This window comes from Gymnoscopelus microlampas, assembly GCF_963454915.1.
Source record: "Gymnoscopelus microlampas genome assembly, chromosome: 8".
Taxonomy (NCBI): Eukaryota; Metazoa; Chordata; class Actinopteri; order Myctophiformes; family Myctophidae; genus Gymnoscopelus; species Gymnoscopelus microlampas.
Genome location: NC_139945.1, coordinates 2,751,263 through 2,776,236, shown reverse-complemented (window position 1 = coordinate 2,776,236; position 24,974 = coordinate 2,751,263). Strand labels below are relative to the sequence as shown.

The following is a 24,974-nucleotide window of genomic DNA, read 5'->3' as shown; positions in this document are numbered from 1 at the left end:
GAACAGATATTGAATGAAGCAGCACACAGAGGAAAAACTCTGCCCCCTGTAAGAGGCAATGGTGGCGCCCTGGAGAAAGCCAGGAATAAGGTGGATAGGGTCTCACTGAGTGTAGGGTCTCACTCAGGCTAAAGGGTCTCACTCAGGCTATAGGGTCTCACTCAGGCTATGGGGGCTCACTCAGGCTATAGGGTCTCACTCAGGCTATAGGGTCTTAATGGGCTCCAGTCTGCTTCTGACAGCGTAGCTGTCTTGTTGGGGCCTGATGTGGCTCAAATCATATGATTATGATCACTAGAATGCTCTGAGAAATAAACAATGTGCAAGAGCTGTCTTTATGTGAACTTTTATTGAATACGTGCATGGATGCTATATTACTGCCAGCCTATAGGCTGAGAACAGGATGACATAAAGGAGAAATACAGAGACTTTAAAGACGTTTTGGCCGTTCCCAAGGGATACAAAAAAAGAGGGGGGGAGTATTTCTCCTTATCGATTTCTCCTTATCAACAATTCTGAATCATAAAAGTGACCTTGTGGACATAACAGTCATTAAGACACAAACAGCACGCAGTCACAATTCATTGTTACTCAATAACCAGGGGTGCACATAACCTTTTAGGTCTAGTACCCAGAAGAGCACCTGGAGATGTGACTCGGTGCGAACCAAGTAAATGGTCCCGTGCCGTTTTGTCAACGGGGGGGGGGGGGGATTCAGCATGGTGCCCACCGTACAGTTTTTGGGGGGGTGGGGGGTTCGACGTTTTTTTTTTTCTCACGCACCATTACGGTGCGTTCATCATCGGGTGACGAGTGCCTCTAGCGATGCAATGCGAGGCGATGCGACGACACTCACACAATCACGTGCAGCATGCGTCCCCTCACCCTGCGCCTAATGGCTGTACATGGGCCTGACGCGTGCTTTAGCGTGATTGTGTGAGCCTGGCTTCAGGAAGTAAATTCCTAGCCTCGATCTCCAGGCTTTTATTTTTTAGTTTTGCTAAAAAATAAAAGCTTGGAAATTCCTGTCCCAGCTGTTGGTACGCAAAAGCGCCTCGCGTCGTCTGATGTGACGCGCATTATTTATTTTGGGTGCGCATGTGCACCCCTGTCAATACCACATGTAATACAACATAATAATGATCATGATTATGCGTCAATACCAGAATGTGGACATAGAAAGAGTTCTTTGTCTGCAGAAGTGAAATGAGAGAGAGAGAGTACTAGGAGCCTCACAGACACACAGTGCTAAAGCTCATACTGTAGGTGTCTGTGGGGCCCCTATAGAGTACTAGGGGCCTCACAGACACTCAGCCCTAAAGCTCATACTGTAGGTGTATGTGGGGCCCCTATAGATTACTAGGGGCCTCACAGACACACAGCCATAAAGCTCATAGGTTACAAGCTATAAACGTTGGTTCTGGTGAGTCGACACATTAGGAGTATGGAGTGAGAGAAGACACGGCCACATTCTGTTGTCAGTCACATAGGAGGGTCTGTCACATCAAACGGCTGATGCTTGTTGTCCAACTATAGTCACCATAACCAGGGACTGAGAATGTGTAGGTGTGTATAGTAGTTATACACACTCACAGGTGTGTGTGTGTGTGTGTGTGTGTGTGTGTGTGTGTGTGTGTGTGTGTGTGTGTGTGTGTGTGTGTGTGTGTGTGTGTGTGTGTGTGTGTGTGTGTGCGTGCGTGCGTGCGTGCGTGCGTGCGTGCGTGCGTGCGTGCGTGCGTGCGTGCGTGCGTGCGTGCGTGCGTGCGCTTGCGTGAGAGCTTTGTACATTCATTCATCATGTCATGTTTTCTGGTTTATTTTACTGTCTGTAACCTAAGGTTAAATAAAGACCAAAGATGAGTGAGTCTGTGGAGAGAGGGGAGGAGATCAGACCAGAGCCTCCAACAGCCAGCTGTGTGTCTAAAGATGACCCTCCACACTTCAGTAATGAACCTGGACCGCCACACTTAAAGTATGTGAATCCTCCTATACCATAAACACAGCTCTAGAACATGACATAGCACAGACTTCTAAAGTTCTACCCAACAAACAATGGAATATCTATCCATCTATGAAACTCTGTGTTTTTGGAAATATATTGATTGTGTCTCTATTATTGTTGCTACACTGTGGTGAAGCCAAACCCCTAGAATATGACTCTATTATACTTGCATTATGGAACAAAATATTTAGGAATCTTGAGCAAATTGACTTTTTCATCCACCTGTCAATTGTCAATATTTGTATGATTCCAGAAGTGTTTACCACAGACCAGAGTCTCCAACTGTCTGTGTGTCTATGAAGAGTGACCGGTCTTATCAACAACCTCCTGACTTCAGTAATGAACCTGGACCTCCTCACACAAAGTATGTGAATCCTCCTAAACAACATACACAACACTAGAACATGACAAAGTGTTAAATTGTTCGTGCAACTGAAAAACAAGACATACTGTAGGCCAGGACCCTATTTTACACCTGTCATAAAAAGGTGCAAAGTGCAGCTCTCAGTCATTGCTAGTTTACAACCACAGTGGTCATTATCACACACAGTGTCCATGTTGTTACATACTTACTTATCCCCATTACGCCGGCTGGCATATAGGGCAGCAACAAAGTTTCTCCACTTCCATCTGTCTTTGGCCATCTTCTCTATGGTCCCCCAGCTCTGGTGTTGTTGCTGGAGCTCCTTCTCTATCGTCCCACGCCATGTCGTTTTATGCCTCCCTTTCTTTCTTTTGCCTGTAATGCGACTCTTGGGATCACGTTGATGTCCATTCTGAGGACATGGCTAATCCAGGTCCACCTGCGTTTATTGATTATGCGGAGCATGTCGTCTTGTTGGGTGATGTTGAGGAGTTTATTGTTCGAGATGGTCTTGGGCCAGAATATATGCAGGATTTTGAGCAGGCATGATGTGTGAAAAGTGGATCATTTATGGATGTTGCATTCTGTGGTTTTCCAGCATTCTGCACCGTATAGTAGTGCTGATAGTACACAGCTTTGGTAGATCCTGAGTTTTGTTTTAGTGCTGTATTGGTTTGACTTCCAGATTTGTTTAAGTCTTATGAAGGTTGGGTATGCTTTGTTGATCAGGTTTTGAATGTCCTTACTTGCTCCCCCATCATGGTGAATGATACTTCCAAGATATGTAAAATGATCTGCATTTTCCAAGACCTGTTGTGAGCTAAAAGGTCATAGTTCAAGTTTAAATAGAAGTGAAATATGTGAGCAGGGGCGTAGCACCAAAATCTGGGCCCTGGGGAAAGAAATTTCTGTGGGCCCCCCGGCGCCTGCATTTTTTTTTTTGTTTTTGGGGGGGGATTTTGTTAGTTTCTTTTCGTTTTTTTGGTTGCTTTATTTCGGTTTTAGGGATAGGGTTAGGGTTATGTTATTTAACTATACTTATTTTTGCCTGATTTTACTGATTTATTATAAAATATTATTTTATCATTTATTATTAACCAAATAACTAAATTGTGCACATGTAACCACATGTGTATCCTCATTTCTAAACATACTGTAGTAGCCTACAGAGTATGGTACTCTAGTAGCCTAGAGTACCATACTTGAGATTGTTATCATTTATAAAGTATTTATCATTCCCAGGGCATAAGAAAAGACAACCATACATTGACAAAGGGCTTAGATCATATAATGTATAATAAAGGACAACTGAACAAGACTTCAAGAGTCTGATTTTTTCTGTAAAAGTATCAATACCACAATGTAAATATACACGCTTGTTACAGGTAAAAGTTTGATATTCAAAATTTACACGAGTAATCAATATGTACTTGAAGTACCAAAGGTAAAAGTACTCATTATGCAGAAATGTCCCATTTCAACTTTTCAAAATGTATAGAAATCTTTTGAAAATAGCAGATCTACAAGCTCACAACGCCTCACGGTGGTTCGCGTTGTGAGCTTGTAGATCTGCTATTTTCAAATGATGGCCAAAGTATTTATAGGGCTGAAGAGGTTAATGTATGTTTTGTAATAATAATACAAATCTGCAAAGAAACTAGTAACTAAAGTATTCAAATAATTGTAATGGAGTAAAACTAAGTATATTTTCCTCAGAGATGTAGTGGAGTATAAGTAATAGTACTGAAAATTGGAAATACAACATTTTACTGAAGTACAGTACTTGAGAGTAAATGTACTTAGTTACTTTCCACCACTGCCAAAAAGTAGCAGATACAAGCTCACAACACGTTGCATCACAGCAAGATGTGGTGCAGCAAGATGCTTGTAGATCGGCTATTTTCACTGTGTGCACAGCCGTCATGAGATGCGACAACGTATACATCTGGCTTTAGTTGTGTGTTGTTCACTCACTGCTCACCTGTCTTTTGGAAGAAATTTGTAAGGAGTTGATTCGTTTCCCCCTACTTTGTTTTCTTTCTCTTTCTAGTCTTTCTTTTCTTTTTTGAGAGCCAGATTTTCCTTTTTTGGAAGGAGGCGCCATGACTTTTTACTTTGTTTGGTAGGTATCTGCTGTGCGTGCTTAGTTCAGTTGTCACTCAGTCACTGACTTCAGTGTGTTTAATTTTCGCTGTTCTGCCTGCGCAGCTGACAGACATTCAGTGATTTCGAGTCAGCTACGGCTTTCAGCCAATGAAAAGACTGCTTTCAATTACTTGTTCAGTGATCATATGAGTCTAGACACACCTACTGCATCCGGTAAGTTCACAAACACACATAGATGCAAACACACTGATCATTTCCGTATCCGCTCTAAACCGGAAGTACAAACTGCAAAGCAAATTGATCTCTCATCCACACCACGTAGTAACAGCGGACGAAACCTTTTTTGTCTTGAGAGGGGCCCACAGAAAGGCAGAGAGAGAGCCTCAATCATTATTTTTATACAACGGTCGCTAAATCTGTTTCATTCAGGTAATTTTAATTGTGAAAAAAGTTAAACGTTGTGACAAAAAAAAATACAAATGTTTTTCTTTTTTTTTTGGGGGGGGGGGGGGGCTTTTCCAGGCCCCCCCCCTCCTTGGGCCCTAGTAACTCTGTCCCACTTACACCCCCCGTGCGACGGCCCTGTATGTGAGTAGTTGGGAGACACAATATGTTGACTATTTTACCAATGACAACATCCTTCAATATTTGATTCATAAATAAATCCACAGAATACATTGTCTGTTTTCTACCTAGAGGTGATTTGATACCAAATAAAAGTATGTCCTCTTCAATGATTATGTGTCAGGCTCCACTAGATAGAACTGTGTCATAATGAACTGTATGCATTACCATCTGTGTTTAGGTTACGCACACACGCACGCACACACATATCTGATGTTCTAGTATCAACCCTACAGTAATGCATGCACTTTTGTTTTTATTCCAGAAGTGTTTACCACAGACCAGAGTATCCAACACCCAGCTGTGTGTCTATGAAGAGTGACGGGTCTAAATGCCATCCTCCTGACTTCAGTAATGAACCTGGACCTCCACACACAAAGTATGTGAATCCTCCTAAACAATATACACAACACTAAAACATGACAAAGTGTTAAATTGTACGTGCAACTGAAAAACAGTAGGCCAGGGCCCTATTTTACACCTGTCTTAAAAGGTGCAAAGTGCAGCTCTCAGTCATTGCTAGTTTACAACCACAGTGGTCATTTTCACACACAGTGTCCATATTGTTACTTACTTACTTATCCCTAGTACGCCGGCTGGCACATAGGGCAGCAACAAAGTTTCTCCACTTCCATCTGTCTTTGACCATCTTCTCTATGGTCCCCCAGCTCTGGTGTTGTTGCTGGAGCTCCTTCTCTATCGTCCCACGCCATGTCGTATTAGGCCTCCCTTTCTTTCTTTTGCCTGTAATGCGACTCTTCGGATCGCGTTGATGTCCATTCTGAGGACATGGCCAATCCAGGTCCACCTGCGTTTATTGATTATGCAGTGCATGTCGTCTTGTTGGGTGATGTTGAGGAGTTTATTGTTCAAGATGGTCTTGGGCCAGAATATACGCAGGATTTTGAGCAGGCATGATGTGTGAAAAGTGGATGAATGAAGTTTATGAATGTTGCATTCTGTGGTTTTCCAGCATTCTGCACCGTATAGTAGTGCTGATAGTACGCAGCTTTGGTAGATCCTGAGTTTTGTTTTGGTGCTGTATTGGTTTGACTTCCAGATTTGTTTAAGTCTTATGAAGGTTGGGTATGCTTTGTTGATCAGGTTTTGAATGTCCTTACTTGCTCCCCCATCATGGTGAATGATACTTCCAAGATATGTAAAATGATCTGCATTTTCCAAGACCTGTTGTGAGCTAAAAGGTCATAGTTCAAGTTTAAATAGAAGTGAAATATGTGAGTAGTTGGGAGACACAATATGTTGACTATTTTACCAATGACAACATCCTTCAATATTTGATTCATAAATAAATCCACAGAATACATTGTCTGTTTTCTACCTAGACGTGATTTAATACCAAATAAAAGTATGTCCTCTTCAATGATTATGTGTCAGGCTCCACTAGATAGAACTGTGTCATAATGAACTGTATGCATTACCATCTGTGTTTAGGGTACGCACACACGCACGCACACACATATCTGATGTTCTAGTATCAACCCTACAGTAATGCATGCACTTTTGTTTTTATTCCAGAAGTGTTTACCACAGACCAGAGTATCCAACACCCAGCTGTGTGTCTATGAAGAGTGACGGGTCTAAATGCCATCCTCCTGACTTCAGTAATGAACCTGGACCTCCACACACAAAGTATATGAATCCTAAAACATGACAAAGTGTTAAATTGTACGTGCAACTGAAAAACAGTAGGCCAGGGCCCTATTTTACACCTGTCTTAAAAGGTGCAACGTGTAGCTCTCAATCATTGCTAGTTTACAACCACAGTGGTCATTATCACACACAGTGTCCATGTTGTTACATACTTACTTATCCCCATTACACCGGCTGGCACATAGGGCAGCAACAAAGTTTCTCCACTTCCATCTGTCTTTGACCATCTTCTCTATGGTCCCCCAGCTCTGGTGTTGTTGCTGGAGCTCCTTCTCTATCGTCCCACGCCATGTCGTATTAGGCCTCCCTTTCTTTCTTTTGCCTGTAATGCGACTCTTCGGATCGCGTTGATGTCCATTCTGAGGACATGGCCAATCCAGGTCCACCTGCGTTTATTGATTATGCAGAGCATGTCGTCTTGTTGGGTGATGTTGAGGAGTTTATTGTTCAAGATGGTCTTGGGCCAGAATATACGCAGGATTTTGAGCAGGCATGATGTGTGAAAAGTTGATGAATGAAATTTATGAATGTTGCATTCTCTGGTTTTCCAGCATTCTGCACCGTATAGTAGTGCTGATAGTACGCAGCTTATAGATCCTGAGTTTTGTTTTGGTGCTGTATTGGTTTGACTTCCAGATTTGTTTAAGTCTTATGAAGGTTGGGTATGCTTTGTTGATCAGATTTTGAATGTCCTTACTTGCTCCCCCATCATGGTGAATGATACTTCCAAGATATGTAAAATGATCTGCATTTTCCAAGACCTGTTCCTCTATTGTTATGTGTTGGTGTATTGGTGTTGATGGGCATGACTTTGGTTTTATTGTTATTTACGATCAGTCCAACTTGTTGGCCATGGTGTTCATGTTGTACAAATACTAAAGAACAGGGAAAACTGCTGCGCCCTTCCTTGTCCTTTGGTCAAGGTTGACTGCAGGTGCCGTGGTCTCAAAAACATAAAGGAAAACTGTCAGAAAAAGACTCGCTCACTGCATAAAACTCCTTAGACAGATTTAAGAAAATATAATTACTTTGTTTTAAATGCTCATAATGTGCTCTGTGCTCATAGTGAGGGGTGAATTTCAAAAAGCAAACGTTTCGGTTCTGGGACCTTCGTCAGTGCTATCTGAAGTCAGTGCACCCTGATAGCACTGATGAAGGTCCCAGGAGTTTGCTTATTTAAATTCCCCCCTCATGAGCACAGAGTACATTATTAGCATTTAAAATAAATACATTTTATTTTCTTAAGTCTGTCTGAGGAGTTTTCCTTAATTTTTATGCAGTGAGCGAGTCTTTTTCTGCCAGTTTTCCTTTATATTGTACAAATACATCCCACCCATCTGTGTGCCCATACTGTAGGTGTGGTGGTCTTTAAATGAGGTGTGGTCTGGTGTGTGTCCATACTGTAGGTGTGGTGGTCTTTAAATGAGGTGTGGTCTGGTGTGTGTCCATACTGTAGGTGTGGTGGTCTTTAAATGAGGTGTGGTCTGGTGTGTGTCCATACTGTAGGTGTGTTGGTCTTTAAAGGGGTGGTGCCATGGTTTTGCACTTTTTCTGTTTTTCATGTGTCTATGAGGTTGATAGAACTTCATTAAGCCCCCTGGTGGTGTTTTTATGGTGTTTTATGACTTTTACTACCTGGAGGCTGAAACCTTGAGGGTCAAACGTGCCAATAGAAAAACAGCGCTTTAGTGACATAGTAAAAATATACCCTCCCCCTCATTATCATAACACAACAGGTGTGGGCATGAGGAGGAGGAGGGACTAGGACAGGGAGGTGGTGCTAAGGTGCTGACCCATGTGTCACATGGTGTTGTGACTTAGGCCCCAAAAAAATGCCTACATCTGGAGTAAATCATTTGGCCTAAGTCAGGTTTAATACTATTTAAATATATTACATCACTTAAAGGGATTGACGGCAAGTTCAGAGCTAAACAAACACCGCCCCTCCAGCAGTTTGTTTCCCCGACCACCAGGGGGTGACGCAGGAGGGACTTCCATAGAGTTAAGGGGACTTCTGAAGGGGCCATGCCGAAAATAGGTTGCTTTATTCGGATACAATGAGTGTTACTGCCCGCCCCTATTGGTTCTCTGTATTTAAATTTTTAAATAGGCTCTTTCATGATAAATTTACCACATATATGAAGTTAGACAACTAAATTCTATCCAAACGCTATCTTAAAAGTAAATTCTGTGCCTCAAAAATGAAGTTTGAGAGAGTTTTAAAACCGAAAGTAAAAAGTTCACACGGACGCGCACGGACTCGCACATGCGTGTGTTAATTTACGTCCCGGACAAACATAAATAGTAGGGAAAATACGGATTTCAGAAAGAGGACTGTGTTTCAATGCAGGAAAACACCCCAGCATCATTATATAGTGGCTGATAGAGGGGAAAAAATGCTATATATATATATATATATATATATATATATATATATATATATATATATATATATATATATATATATATATATATATATATATATATATATAAATATTTTTTAAATTTAGGCTTAATGTTGCCTAGAATCCCTTCAACTGACAGACGGTGTGATTTTTATGTTAATAGTCATAATTTGTTATAAACGTTACAATTAAGAAATATCATATAGTTTTGGATCAGTTTTTTATTTTTTTTTCTGAAAAAAACAAACAGGCAATTACTTAGGCCATTAGTTTAAGTGACAATATTTTAAGTGATAGTGATGAATTCCAAATATCACAGTATTCTAATATTAACACAGTATTCTCCCCTGGACTTGCGTCACGGCACCCTAGGGTGCCACGGCACCCACTTTGAGAGCCAACGCATTAGATAGTATAGTGACACATATAGGTGGGTTTGCATCGTGTGCACACTTCTACATTCAACACAACACTCATGTTGACTATTTTACCAATGACAACATCCTTTAATATTTGATACATAAATCCACATACATTGTCTGTGTTCTACCTAGAGGTGATTTAATACCAAATAAAAATAAAACTTTGATGATTATGAGTCAGGCTCCACTAGATAGAACTGTGTCATAATGAACTGTATGTCCTGTAATAACCATGTGTGGTTGTGGTAACACCCACCCAACACACACGTACACGTACACGTACAGTCGTACATGTACACGTACACGTACACGTACACGTACACGTACACGTACACGTACACGTACACGTACACGTAGCAAAATTAGCAGATCTCCAAGCTCACAATGCCTTACATCATAGTGGTCATGTCTGTCTCTAGATTATATCAATATTTAACCAATAAAAAGACACTCATGTTCAACACAGACGCCTCATTTAGATTCTGACTGGAGGAGCACCAATAAAACCTCCTCTCTCACGCTCCACAAACATGACCTTTATAACATCCATAAAGTAGCAGTTAATCCATTGCTTCACAAGATGAGGAATAATAAGTCATGTTCCATTTCCCATATGCAACGACAACACATGCAAAAGTGAACGAGACACTACTGTTTGTTTAGGTAAAGTAAGTCATATACAGACGTCATCTAGACATAATTAAGGGTCTATACTTTTACTTTTACTCCACTACACCTCAGAGGCAAATATTGTACTTTTACTCCATTACAATTATTTTAAAACTTTAGCTACTAGTTACCTTGTAGATTTTTATTATTATTACAAAACATGCATTACCCACTTCAGCTCTGTATACATTTCGGCCATTCAATTGTGAGCTTGTAGATCTGCTATTTTCAAATTTTGAAAATTGCAGATCTACAAGCTCACAATGCGTCGTCATGCGACACATTTTGAGCCTGTAGATCTTAAATTTTCAAATTATTTCAAATATTTATATTTCCAAATTATTTTGTATACATTTGAAAACGTGAAATGGGACATTCTGCATTAATGAGTACTTTTACTTTTAGTACTTTCAATGCCAATACTTTTTTACTTTTACTTGAAACAGAGTATGTATACATTGGCATATTGATACTTTTACTTAAGTGGAAAATGGGAGTACTTTTTTCCACCACTGCATTCATCGCATGAATTAAAATAATTTGAGAAATCGTAGCAAAACATACAGATGACAAACTGCACTAAAGACACACAAAGCTATACATTTACTAACTAACTTTAATGTTAATGGTTAGTGAAAACCATAACAGTGCTTCAGCGTGTCTGCTGGCTGCTGCTCTGATGTCACAATCACCACTTTAACACACACACACACACACACACACACACACACACACACACACACACACACACACACACACACACACACACACACACACACACACACACACACACACACACACACACACACACCTGAGCAATATCTCTTTATCAATATCAAAGTCTAAGCTACAATGATGATAACATTGTCACAGCGGCCTGTTAGTTCTATACATGAAGATTAGTCTTCTCACCATGTCAGTTAGCTCTGGTCCATAGCGTTAGAAGGAGTTCTCCTCAACGCTATGTGACTTTTCGGTCATTGCCCATGTTGGTAGCTGCAGCCTCTTGACTGGAGTAACAATAAAGAAAACACTTTTGCTTGTCAGTAGAACAATTCCATTGGCCAGATCTGTAGGGGACGCAGTGGAGTAACTACAAAACATTCCGTCTGCCTAATTATGTTCTTTTCTGGCCAACAAGTGTTTTAAGACGGGATGTGGGGGGCTGAAAGTGTTCCCACTAAGGAAAGTAGGTTTTCAACATCTTAAAATCATGTTTGTTTTAGTGAGCAGCGAAAGTGTAATCTTTATTTTTAGGCTACTACAGTCGAGAGGCTGCGCTATAACTCCATTATCATCATCATCATCATTCCCAGTTGATAAAATGGTCAATTGACAGTATCCTGTGAAAACTCTGGCTAGGCTTATGTTAGTGATGGAAACTAGTTGTTATCAAATTCCACTGAGCACAGATCATGTTCTGGCTCTTAATAGGCCTACTTTAGTTTTGTAATATGAGCAGGTTATGATAGTTTTAATAGTTTATTTTCAGTCATTAATAGACTCATCATACTGTCCAAAGTACATGATATAGATTTAGTTTTGATCAGACTGAGTTTGTCAGACTGATTCATTGATAGATAACTAATAGACTTTTAGCCTATTATTTTCTCTAATGTTGTCTCAATGTGACCTAAAAGGTTGAGTTTACACAAAAGTGAAATATGTGAGGAGTTGGGAGAGACATTATGTTGACTATTTGAACAAGGACAACATCCTTCAATATTTTATACAGAAATACAAAACCACATGCACGCTTACATGCACAAATGCACACATGTACATACGTACACACACACACACACACACACACACACACACACACACACACACACACACACACGCACACGCACGCGTACACACGCACACACACACACACACACACACACACACACACACACACACACACACACACACACACACACACACACACACACACACACACACACGTGTGTCTATGCAGAGTGACACGTCTAAAGGATGACTTCCTAACTTCAGTAATGAACCTGGACCTCCAGACACAAAGTAAGATCACTGATCACTGGAAAGACACAAAGAATGTCTTGCATCTGCTCACAGATGTAGACAGTAGTAGAGGATCTCACTGTCAGCTGTAGTCATTCGGTAATTCAACTCAGGTTGAATACTCCAGTAAAGTAAAAATCACACCCAGTGTGAAGTGGGCGGTGTGTGGTCATCACAACATGACTCACTTTAAAAAAAGGATAAATTACTTTTTTTAAAGTCCATACTGCTATTCATAGGGCTGCACATGTGTCATGTGTTTCGCTAGCCAATCACAGTCCTGAATTTGCAAAGTCAGCCAATCACGTTACAGTTCGTGGTGATGACACTAGCTGTAATGTGATTGGCTGACTTTGCAAAAGTATTGATTTGCATTAACAATGGAAGGGTTACACGTATTTTTACAAGTATTTTTGGGGCGGCTACACCGCCCCAAAAATACTTAAAAATCGTACTTGAGTACATGTACTTAGATACTTTCCACCACTACTTCTCTATGTCGAAAAACACAAAAGGTCAAGCATTTGGCAGATTTCTAACAATAAGTAATGAAAATAACTGAAAAGAACAGTCTTAACCAGTCAAACTAAAAGTGCACAATAATATCTTGAAGGGAGAATTATGAATGTATAATTCCATGACAAAGTGGTCCCTATTATTGTTTACTTACCAACACCAAACAGTACAGAACTATCCTTATTTCAGTCAAGAATATAGTCATAATAAATGTTGTTCATGTCCACAGAGAGAGGAAGAGGAATAGTTTTGTTGTGGCAGTGCAGGCGTCCAGGTGTTCAGGAGAGACATTCACAACCACAATGAAGACATCCAGTCAAACCAGCAGTGGACAAAGTAAGACTGGACAAGATTTATACTAATTAACAATTCATGTTAATGACTTATTTAAATGTCAGAAAAAAACATCTGTCAACTCTTGACTAAAACAATTCACACAATATTATAAATCATGTCTGTCTATTGTTTCCGAATGGAGGATTTAACACATAATAATTTGAAAACACAGCTTTAAGAATGTAAAGTTGTAAATTAAGCTGAATGTTTAAATTGTCTTCATTGTCTTCTCATAGCAGATGTCAGTCTGCAGGAGCATTTAAAGGATTATAAGATCAGTTTGAACAGTCTTGATTGTGTGACAGAACACATCACTGAAGAGACAGGAACCTCCCTCACTGACATCTACACAGAGCTCTATGTCACAGTGGGAGAGAGTGAAGGGGTTAATAACCAACATGAGGTGTTGCAGATAGAGACACTTTCCAAGAAGAAGACCCTCCATGACAAATCAATCAACTGCTGTGACATCTTTAAACCCCCCCTCCTTGGCAGAGAGACACCCATCAGAAGAGTTCTGACCAAAGGCATCGCTGGCATTGGAAAAACATTCTCTGTGCGTAAGTTCACTCTGGACTGGGCAAAAGGTTTGGAAAATCAAGATGTCACTCTCCTGGTTCCCCTCTCATTCCGGGAGCTGAACTTGGTCAGAGATGAGCAGTACAGTCTTCTCACACTGATCCATGTTTTCCACCCAATGTTAAAGAAGGTCACAGCAGAGCAGCTCGCTGTCTGGAAGGTTGGCTTCATCTTTGATGGTCTAGATGAAAGCAGGTTTTCATTCAACTTCAACAACAATGACACAATTTCTGATGTCACAGTGACATCATCAGTGAACGTGCTGTTGACAAACCTCATCAAGGGGAATCTGCTCCCATTTGCTGTCATCTGGATAACTACCAGACCTGCAGCAGCCAATCAGATCCCTCCTGCATGTGTTGACATGGTGACAGAAGTACGAGGGTTCACAGACCCCCAGAAGGAGGAGTTCTTCATGAAGAGATTCAGTGATGAGAAACTGGCCAGCACAATCATCTCACACATAAAGACATCAAAGAGCATCCACATCATGTGTCACATCCCAGTCTTCTGTTGTATCACTGCTACAGTTCTGGAGGACATGTTGAAGACAGACGAGACAGGACAGCTGCCCAAGACCCTGACTCAGATGTACAGCCACTTCCTGTTGGTCCAGACAAACAGGAAGAAGCAGAAGTATGATGAGTCTCATGAACTGAATCAACAGCAGCTTGTGGAGACGGACAGGGAAGTCCTTCTGAAGCTGGGCAGGCTGGCGTTTGAACATCTGCAGAAAAGTAGCATCATGTTCTACCAAGAAGACCTGGAAGAGTGTGGTCTTGATGTGAAAGACGCCACGCTGTACTCAGGGGTGTGCACAGAGATCTTCAAGAGAGAGAGTGTGCTCTTCCAGAAAACAGTCTACAGCTTTGTTCATCTGAGCATCCAGGAGTTTCTGGCTGCAGTCTACCTGTTCCACTGTTTCACACAGAGGAACATGGAGGTCCTGAAGACATTCCTATCTTATCATTACAACAGTGACAGTTCCCTCTCTGATTTCCTGAAGGCTGCTATGAAAAAATCCCTGCAGAGTGAGAATGGTCGCCTGGACCTCTTTGTTCGCTTCCTTCATGGTCTCTCACTGGAGTCCAACCAGAGTCTGTTAGGAGACCTGCTGGGTCAGACAGAGAACCGTCCAGAGGAGATCCAGAGAGCCATAAAGAATCTGAAGGAGATGGTCACTGATCATGACACAGGCCGCATGACACAGGCCGCCGGTCGCTGCTGGCACCAACGTCGCTGCGCCGTCCGCGCCGCTCGCGCTGCCGTCCGCGCCACCGGCGCCGCCATCTGTGGCGCTGTCCGCGCCATCGCCCGCGCCGTCGGCGTCTGCGGCGCCATCTACTGCGCCGCCATCATCGGCTCCGCCATCGTCTTCATCATGGCCAGCATCACCTTAGCCGGCATCAGAGCCTTCACCAACGCCACCACCGTCGTCGACGTTGGCACCACCAACGCCATCACCGTCGTCGACGGCGGCGCCACCAACACCACCACCATCCACCACAACGTCAACGTCAGCGCCATCGTCGGTGCCACCGTCATCACCGTCATCGCTATCGCCATCGCCGTCGTCGTCATCGCCCGCGTCGCCAACAATCGGAGAGACCTCAACAACCTGAAGAATATGCTTAATGACAGCTTCTCTCCTGACAGATGTATCAACATCTTCCACTGTCTGATGGAGATGAACGACCCCTCAGTAAGTCACGGGATCCAACAGTACCTGGAGTCAGAGAGCAGATCAGGGAAAAAACTCGCTCAGACCAAGTGTTCAGCTCTGGCTACCATGCTGCAGATGTCAGAGAAGGTTCTGGAGGTGTTGGACCTGGACAAATACAACACAGACATGGAGGGGCGACACAGATTGATCCCAGCTGTGAGGAACTGCACAACAGCCAGGTTAGTAGTCATGTGAATATCAACATGTTAAATGACCTTTCACTTATGTATTCATGCATTCATCCAACATGAATAAACATACTTAATAGGCATACTTAACACACACACACACACACACACACACACACACACACACACACACACACACACACACACACACACACACACACACACACACACACACACACACACACAATATTACACAAGTAATATGTACACCTGAATACATGTTATGCCCGGGACCCCAACAGAGATGTGTGATGTTGTAAAAAGTTTTAAATTAAACAGACACATTACAAGACAAGACAACTGTGCAGTGGTGGAAAAAAGTACTCACATATTTTACTTAAGTAAAAAGTATCAATATTGCAATGTAGAAAGTAAAAGTCCGGAATTAAAAATGTGTATGTTTATTGGGGTTTTGTTTTTGGATTAGGTGTTTTGTTTGTGGGGGGTCGCGGCCTGAAAAGTTTGGGAACCCTTGCGGTAGATTACAGAGAAAACTTTCCATCTGTCTTCTGGTTCTCTGTTCTCTGGTTCTCTATTCTTACTGATATCCTGTTAAAGGGATAGTTCACTTTAAAAAAAAAGATTGGGTCATTTTATCGTCTACTCAGGCTTTTGTGACTCCCCAAGACAGTTTTTTGAAGTTGCTTGATTCAGTATTTAGATATTTGATATTCATGTCATCAGACAACCCTTCCTATACAAACCCATAGTAACTTCAAACTCCACTTTTTAACATGTTAGATTCATCAAAAACACCCGTCCTTGGTTCTGGTGACTCATCGTGCCCTCCTAATACGTGAGGGGCGGTGTTTCTTCGACTACTTTTTTCATTTATTTTATAAAAAAAAAAAAAATCCCCAAAAATATTTCAAATAAATGAAAAGGGTAATAGAAAAAACACGGTCTCCTCGCGTATTAGAAGGACAATATCAGTCACCAGAACCAAGGACGGGTGTTTCCGAAAGAATCTATCATGGTTAAAATGGAGTTTGAAGTTACACTGGGTTTGTATAGGAAGGGGGCGTGTCTGATAAAATGAATATCAAATATCTAAATACTGAATCAAGCAACTTAAAAACTGTCCGTAGTGCTCACAAAAGCCTTAGTAGACGATAAAATTACCCTTTTTAAAAAAAACGTGAAATATCCCTTTAATGTCTGGAGAACTACAACCATTCAATCCAGAAAGGGTCTTCCACCTCATACATTCGGGACAGGGCTCGTCTACTCGGGGCATTGGGTATGTGTCGAAGGTGGAGATGTCGTTTAGCTTGCGGAAATTATTGCAGAACCGCAGGGACTCGTCTGGCTTCGGCACGATCACTATTGGACTCGACCAGGGGCTGTAGGACTCCTCGATAACTCCGAGCTCCAACATCTTGGCGACCTCCTCTTTTATGACAATGCGCCTGGCTTTGGGGATCCTGTACGGATGCTGGCGCACCACTTTTCCGTGGTCCATGCGGATGTCGTGGCGAATGACTGTGGTTCGACCGGGGCGCTCGGAGAATATGTCTCGGTTTCGCCCCAACAGGTCCTTGATTTCCTGCGTCTGGGCTGGGGAAAGGTCGTCTCCGATGGGGACCGGGGGCAGCGTCTGCGGGGGGGTGGTAACCATCAGCGCCGGAACAGGCAGCGGCGGGGACGTGGTCCATTTCTGCAGTATGTTCACGTGGTATATTTGGTGGCCTTTCCGCCGGCCGGGGCTGGCTCACTCGGTAGTCCACGGGCCCCATCTTCTCCACGACTTCGTAGGGCCCCTGCCACTTTGCCAGGAACTTGCATTCACTGCTGGGGACTAGCACCAGCACTTCCTCCCCCACCTGGAACTTGCGGAGCGTCACACCCCGGTTGTAGGTGCGGGCCTGGTCTCGTTGGGCTTTCTCCATATGCTCACGTACTAGGGGCCATATCGTCTTCGCCCGGGCCTGGAGACGCTCCACATGCTCCACGACGCTGCGGTGGGGGGAAGGCTGGCACTCCCAGGCTTCTTTTGCGATGTCCAGTGCCCACAGGGTCTCCGGCCATACACCAATTCAAATGGCGAGAACCCTGTGGACGCTTGCGGTACCTCTCTGATGGCAAAAAGCACTTACGGAATCAACTGGTCCCAGTCTTTTCCGTCCACATCGGTACGTTTTTGTAACATTTTTTTTAGTGTCTGGTTGAACCTTTCAACCAAGCCATCGGTCTGGGGGTAGTAGACCGAGGTCTGTATACGTTTCACTTTTAACCATTTGTATAATTGTGACATTAATCGAGACATGAAACAAGTGCCTTGATCAGTTAACACCTCCTTGGCTATTCCCACTCGACTAAACAACATTAACAGTTCGTGGGCCACCGCCTTGGCCGAAGCCGCCCACAGTGGGATGGCCTCTGGATATCGAGTAGCATAGTCGAGGATAACCAGTATGTAGCGGTGCCCCCGGCTGGACTTCGGCAGAGGGCCCACGATGTCCACGGCGAGTCGGGAGAACGGTGTGTTAATTATCGGCAGTGGTACCAGCGGGTTGTGGAAAGTTGGCCGCGGGGCGGTTTTCTGACATTCTGGGCAGCCCTTGCAAAAGTCTTCTACTGCTCGTTTCACACCGGGCCAGTAGAAGCGGGCCAAAATGCGCTCATATGTCTTTTGGACTCCTAAGTGCGCCCCCAGCTGGTACGTATGGCCTAAGTACAACACTCGTGACACATAGATTTTAGGTACTAGCAATTGTTCAATCAGGTCCCCCCCAAATACAACGTATTTGGGGGGGACAGAACAGACGTAGCACCCGTCTGTTCACCAGGAGAGCCAGTGCTAGACTGAGACAGAGTAGCTGCTTTTGAGGTTTGGTGCCACACCTAGCCGGTCATCGCAGGTGCGCTCAGTTGGAGCTGATTCATGAGGGCGATTGGTAGGTAACGCCCCTCTATGACGCAGCCCAGGCTGCTGTGCTGCCTGTAGGGCCTCTCTCTGTCTCTGTCCCACTGTCTCTCCATGGTGTGGTGCTTACCTAACAGGCGGTTTCCCAGCGATACTCCACTATATATATATATATAAAAAAAGAATGAATTAAAAAATAAACCTGGGTGGGCCCCTTAACATTGTAATTGTTAACCAAGGTTGATTTTATGTCGCAACTTAATATCTCAAATTCGGACCATGACTGTCACGTTAATTTTATGGGAGGAGGTAATGACCATTATATAGATGTTTGACTTTTATGGCCGTTTTCTGTGTTTTTTCTTCATTCAGTAGTGTTTGGTCGGTAACAAAACCGGTGTTTATGTACCCGAAATCCGTCACGAACCCGCGAAAAAAGTATTTGAAACCTAACCGCAAAATGTTCGTCCGGGCGCGCGTGCGTGCATGCGCGTTCATGAGGGCCCGCTGTGACCACCTCGCGTCGGGGCCTACTGTTGCCTTGTTACGCGACTGAATCCGGGGACACATCTCTGTCATTTTTAGATTGCTTTGACTATTCAAAAATAGAAGATCTACAAGCTCATAGCACAGCACCGAGGGCCATGCTATGAGCTTGTAGATCTCCTATTCTTTTTTTGATCATGAAAATCTTACAGTAGCCTATTTTTAAAGCAAACATTTGTAACTCAAATCTTTGCTTCTGCGGGATTCTACAAATGTCTTCTAAATCCAAACAATTTTTGGAAAAAACGTATATATGTTGCTATAATATCAGTGGTGCTCATACCTTTTTCATGTCAAGGACCCCAAAATTATTTGTATTTGGCCACGGACCCCCATCTCAAAACATGTTGTTCCAGGGACCCCCCCAAGAAGCAAAGATTTGAATGTTCACTTTAAAAAATATATAAAGATTAACACACATTTTCAAGATTTTTGTCAATGTATAAAATAATGGTTTAAGTGGTTACACAGATGTGTTCCCGGTCTTAATGGGTTAACTTCCTTGACAGTGAACTTGGCTGATCTGTTTGATCATTTCTTATTTTACATGAACCTGTCATTACAGACTTGTTAGCTGTGACCTGAAGAAGAAACACATTGAAGTTGTGGCTTCAGCTCTCAGTTCTAATCCATCCCATCTAAGACACCTGGACTTAAGTTCTAACCGCTGGCTGAACCTGGATCTGCTGTGTGATGCACTGAAGAGTCCTCATTGTAGACTGGAAACTCTACGGTCATATTCATTTACAAAACTTATTTTCATCGTTTATTTATCATGTGATTATACTATGAATATTGTGGTGATGCTTTATTTGTAGAGTGTGAATCAGGTTGATATCATAGTGACACACTTTGACTATAATAATGATAAGGTACAGTGACTACAGTAGCCTACGTGTTACAATTACAATTACAAGGTAGAAGTAGGTAAAAATAACAAAGGAACAGGCAAAAACTAAGGCTGAAGTTTATCTGGCTGGGCAGGTGAAGCGAGGCGAGGTCCAGGGATTCCAAAAAGGTACTCACATATTTGATTTAAGTAAAAAGTAGGATTGCAATATAGAAATACTCTGTTACAAGTAAAAGTCCGGAATTAAAAATGTACTAGAGTAAAAGTACAAAAGTATTGACATCAACATGTACTTAAAGTACCCAAAGTAGAAAGTACTCATTATGCAAAATGTCCCATTTCAAGTTTTCAAATGCATAACAATTATTTGAAAATATTAGATCTACAAGCTCACAATGTGTCGCATCGCGACACATTGTGAGCTTGCAGATCAGCTATTTTCAAATGGCTGATCTCTAACCCTAACCCTATGTATATAGGGCTGAAGGGGTTAATGTATGTTTTGTAATAATAATCAAAATCTACAAATTAACTATCAACTAAAGTTTTTAAATAATTGTAGTGGAGTAAAAGGTACAATATTTGCCTCTGAGATGTAGTGGAGTAGAAGTAAAAGTACTAAAAACTGGAAATACTCCAGTAAAGTAAAGATACCTCAAAATTGTACTTAAGACAGTACTTGAGTACATGTAGGCTACTTAGTTACTTTGCACCACTGCAACTGTGCACACGCCCTCCATTTACGTGTGTGTGTGTGTGTGTGTGTGTGTGTGTGTGTGTGTGTGTGTGTGTGTGTGTGTGTGTGTGTGTGTGTGTGTGTGTGTGTGTGTCTTAATATGCATGAATTACAATTTAAGGACTTTTAAGACCTTCTTACCAAATTCGCCAAATTGTCAAATATTGCAGAAGAAAATATGTGACCATTTTTGACTGAAGGACAGTCATTTCGCTGGTGCCCATTCTTCAGGAAAGCAGAAAAAACGTTTTTTTGCAAAACATTTTTTTTTTTAATCCAAAATGAGTTTATAGCCCAGTTAGACTCTTCACATACTAGAGCATGTCTGACAGAAATTTCAGAGCTTAAATCGACATGTAAATATGAAATAAATGCATAAACATGTAGTAAAATATAAGGTTAGAGCTAGCATTTGCTAGCATTGCTAACCAAATCCTCAGTCAAAATCGCGGTAGAATCCGCTATTTCTACCCGATCGTTTTGAAAGGTATCACTAGTCTGTTGGCTTGTGTCTAAGGTAAATATCAAATAAAGATGTATTAACAATCATATTTTGTTAAAACTGTGGTGAAAACGTAGCTATGTTAGTCCTCCTGAGGCACTGGAACCAGGCAGTTCCAGCAGGGGGCAGTGACAAACACTTGGTCTCAGAGAGCATGCATAACAAAGAGAGCCTTGGAAACAAAAGAAATGCATCCCCCGCTATGCATGATGGGATTGGGATAGCCCAGAAGTGCTACTCTGAAAGAGAGCCATTGAAATGTTTTTTTCTCTACTCAAGAGTTTTATCTTGATATAACTTGACTTCAGTTCTATAAGCTGTAGTTTCAAAACTATTCACTCAATCTTATTAACCAATATATCATTATTTTGCTATGATTCCCTGCTTTCTTCTGACATGAAAAAATGAAAATGAAAAAATGTTAGAGGACTGTCTCCCAGTCAAATTTGGTCACAAATAGGCAAACATTGTGAAAATAGCCAATCTACAAGCTCTGCGAGGCGTTGTGGGTTTGTAGATCGGCTATTTTCACAGTATTGATCTGTGGAACCGAGTCAAACTAATTATAAATCCTAAACTCCTACAATTCCAAGTGCTTGTCAACCCTGTTCAAATATTGATGTTTTGGGTTAGGTGTTTTGTTTCTGGGGGGTCGCGGCCTGAAGAGTTTGGGAACCCTTGCTGTAGTTTACAGAGACAACTTTCCATCTGTCCTCTGGTTCTCTGTTCTTACTGACATCCTGTTAAAGGGATATTTCACTTAAAAAAATAAATTGGGTCATTTTATTGTCTACTCAGGCTTTTGTGACTCCCCAAGACAGTTTTTGAATTGCTTGATTCAGTATTTAGATATTTGATATTCATTTTATCAGACACCCCCCTTCCTATGCAAACTTCAAACTACATTTTTAAAATATGTTAGATTCATCAAAAACACCCGTCCTTGGTTCTGGTGACTCATCTTGCCCTCCTAATACGTGAGGGGGCGGTGTTTCTTCGATTACTTTTTTTATTTATTTTATGAAAAATAATAATAATAATAAAAATAAAATAAATGAAAAGGGTAATAGAAAAAACACGGTCTCCTCACGCATTAGAAGGACAATATCAGTCACCAGAACCAAGGACGGGTGTTTTCGAAGAATCTAACATGGTTAAAATGGAGTTTGAAGTTACACTGGGTTTGTATAGGAAGGGGGCGTGTCTGATAAAATGAATATCAAATATCTAAATACTGAATCAAGCAACTTAAAAACTGTCCGTAGTGCGCACAAAAGCCTGAGTAGACGATAAAATAACCCTTTTTAAAAAAAAAGTGAAATATCCCTTTAATGTCTGGAGAATTACATAGACGATCGCTTAGTTAACTTCCTTGACAGTGAACTTGGCTGACAGTGATGTTGCTAGGTTTTCAATGTAATGGGTCCTGGGATGCAAGGGTGGTCTTTTAGATGGGTCCCAGGGACATTTTATGGGTCCCCAATTACACGTCCCCCCCCCTATCGTTTTCTTTGATCTCCAATCTCCATATCTTCTATGCGTGTGTGACTGTGTACATTATATCCTGATGCAGTGGATCTCAACCTTTTCAGGCAGCGACCCCCCAAAATAATCATATTTTAACTGGGGACCCCCCACCCTGAGGAATTAGGAGTTGAGGCACTTAATTTAGTTTGATTCAGTTCCACAGATACATATTGTGAAAATAGCAGATCTAGATCAGTGCGACCCGTTCCTGCTTTTCAAGACCTATACCGATATATATACATATATTAAAAAATCATAAATATATTTTTTCAAATGTATATGATTCTGTAGTATTAGCACACCTTATGGTAAGAAATACTAGTAGTGGGCAACAGATGGATTTAACATACCTTTGACCAATAGAATACATTTAATCATAGAACCTTTTAATCATTATTATTATTTTATTTTGTATTATTTATGAATGTAGAATTTATTTTTACTATTTATTGTGTAGACTGAAAACACTGGCTTACAGTGGAAGTATTGGCAAATAAAGAAATAGGAATTCAAGAAATAATTAAGACAAATACTGACAATGCCTATGAACATTGGCTTGCAGTTATTGCACATAGTCAACATGCAATAATACTATTAGGCTTGTCATTGAGAAAGGAAAATAAAGTTGTCTTTTTGAGGAGAAGTGGAACCTTATAAGTCACTTTAAGTTTAGCATGAGGGAGAGGGTCTACCCTCTTCAGGGAATTAATTGTTATGATATCTCTAAGCTACAGAAAACATCCAGTTGCCTATTAAACATACACAAGACACAGACGATAGACAACCGGTTACTTACAGCTGCCATTAATTAGTGCTTTTGTTTGCCTTTGTGGTCAAATCAGGGTCAAATGCATAGGATCAACGAGCCATCGTTAACCTGCTAATGTTACACAGCTGATTGGCAACATGCGTTAATCCACCACTCACTCTGATCTCCAAGCAAGTGGGAGAACACTCTAAAATCGGGGATTTTACTTTGGCTGGTCAATTTAAGATGACAACAGCAACAAAGATTAGTAGTAGACCTGTATGTATGATGATCAGTTATTATTCCAGACAGTGGTCTATCCAAGACGTTTTAACACGTTTAAGAGCAGGTCCTCATGCCGTCTCTCTCTCTCTCTCTCTGTGTGTGTAGCGTAGACTAACAGCGAGGGGCTGTGCTGCTGCTTCTGCCACACAACGCCGTTTAACCGAGTTATACTTCTCCAGTACAACGGTGTCTAACCGGAGAGTTATACTTCTCCACCAACGGTGCCTAACCGAGAGAGTCCATGTAGATCACAGCTGACAAATATTATATATTATCGGAGCTAATCGGAGCTGCGTCCCATGGACGCACTAGAGTTGTCATGAATGCGTCCTTTCGCAATATGGTGCGTCAGCGACGCAGGACGCAGGCCTACGAGCATCTCTGGGCTGATCTGTCTGATCATTTCTTATTTTACATGAATCTGTCATTACAGACTAGTTGGCTGTCACCTCCAGAAGGAACACATTGAAGTTGTGGCTTCAGCTCTCAGTTCTAATCCATCCCATCTAAGACACCTGGACTTAAGTGATAACGGGCTGGACCTGGATCCGCTGTGTGATGCGCTGAAGAATCCTCATTGTGGACTTGTGACTCTACGGTCAGATTAATTTACAAAACGTATTTTCATCATTTATTTATCATGTGATTATACTATGAATATTGTGATATTTGTAGAGTGTGAATAAGGTTGATATCATAGTGACACACTTTGACTAGAATAATTATAAGGTACAGTGACTACAGTACGTGTTACAATTAAAATTGAGATACATTCTTTCTTTCTTTCATTCTTTCTTTCTTTCTTTCTTTCTTTCTTTCTTTCTTTCTTTCTTTCTTTCTTTGTTGTTACACTGAATAGTCAAGTTGAACCCAAGTGCAGACTCAAACACAGAGAGGCAGGAATGAGTCAAAAATCTAAGTCTCTAATGCCTGCCAAGCAGAGCAACACAAAAGGGTAAAAGTTGGCAAAAATCAAACAAAGGAACAGAAGATTTAGTACCGCATCATCCCGCGGGTTGATTTTATGAAATTAACAAATTAACCCGCGGGATGATGCGCTAAAACCCGCAATATCTATATATAAAACTTTTTTTTTATTATATAAAACATTACATACAGAAAAAGAATGAGAGCGCGAGAGATAGAAAGAGAGGCCGTGTCACGGCCATATAAGGACATAAGGACATAGGTTTGGTGTTGGTCCATGAAATCTATGAAAATACAATTTTATACAGTATGTAGTGGGGGTCCCTGCTTCATCTCTCTTTCAACTAAGGGGTCCTT

At 41.7% G+C, this 24,974-nt stretch overlaps 1 protein-coding gene across 1 annotated transcript; it reads left to right on the top strand.

Annotated features, from left to right (window-relative positions):
• Nucleotides 1–1,856: 1,856 nt before the first annotated feature.
• On the top strand, nt 1,857–24,308 carry LOC311049993 (NACHT, LRR and PYD domains-containing protein 12-like; the record flags this gene model as incomplete). Its single annotated transcript, XM_084063960.1, has 5 exons — nt 1,857–1,972; nt 13,034–13,140; nt 13,377–15,621; nt 19,608–19,775; nt 24,124–24,308. 5 exons carry the CDS (start codon nt 1,857–1,859, stop codon nt 24,296–24,298), a joined length of 2,811 nt encoding a protein of 936 aa, XP_083920086.1. The 3' UTR covers nt 24,299–24,308.
• Nucleotides 24,309–24,974: the final 666 nt, after the last annotated feature.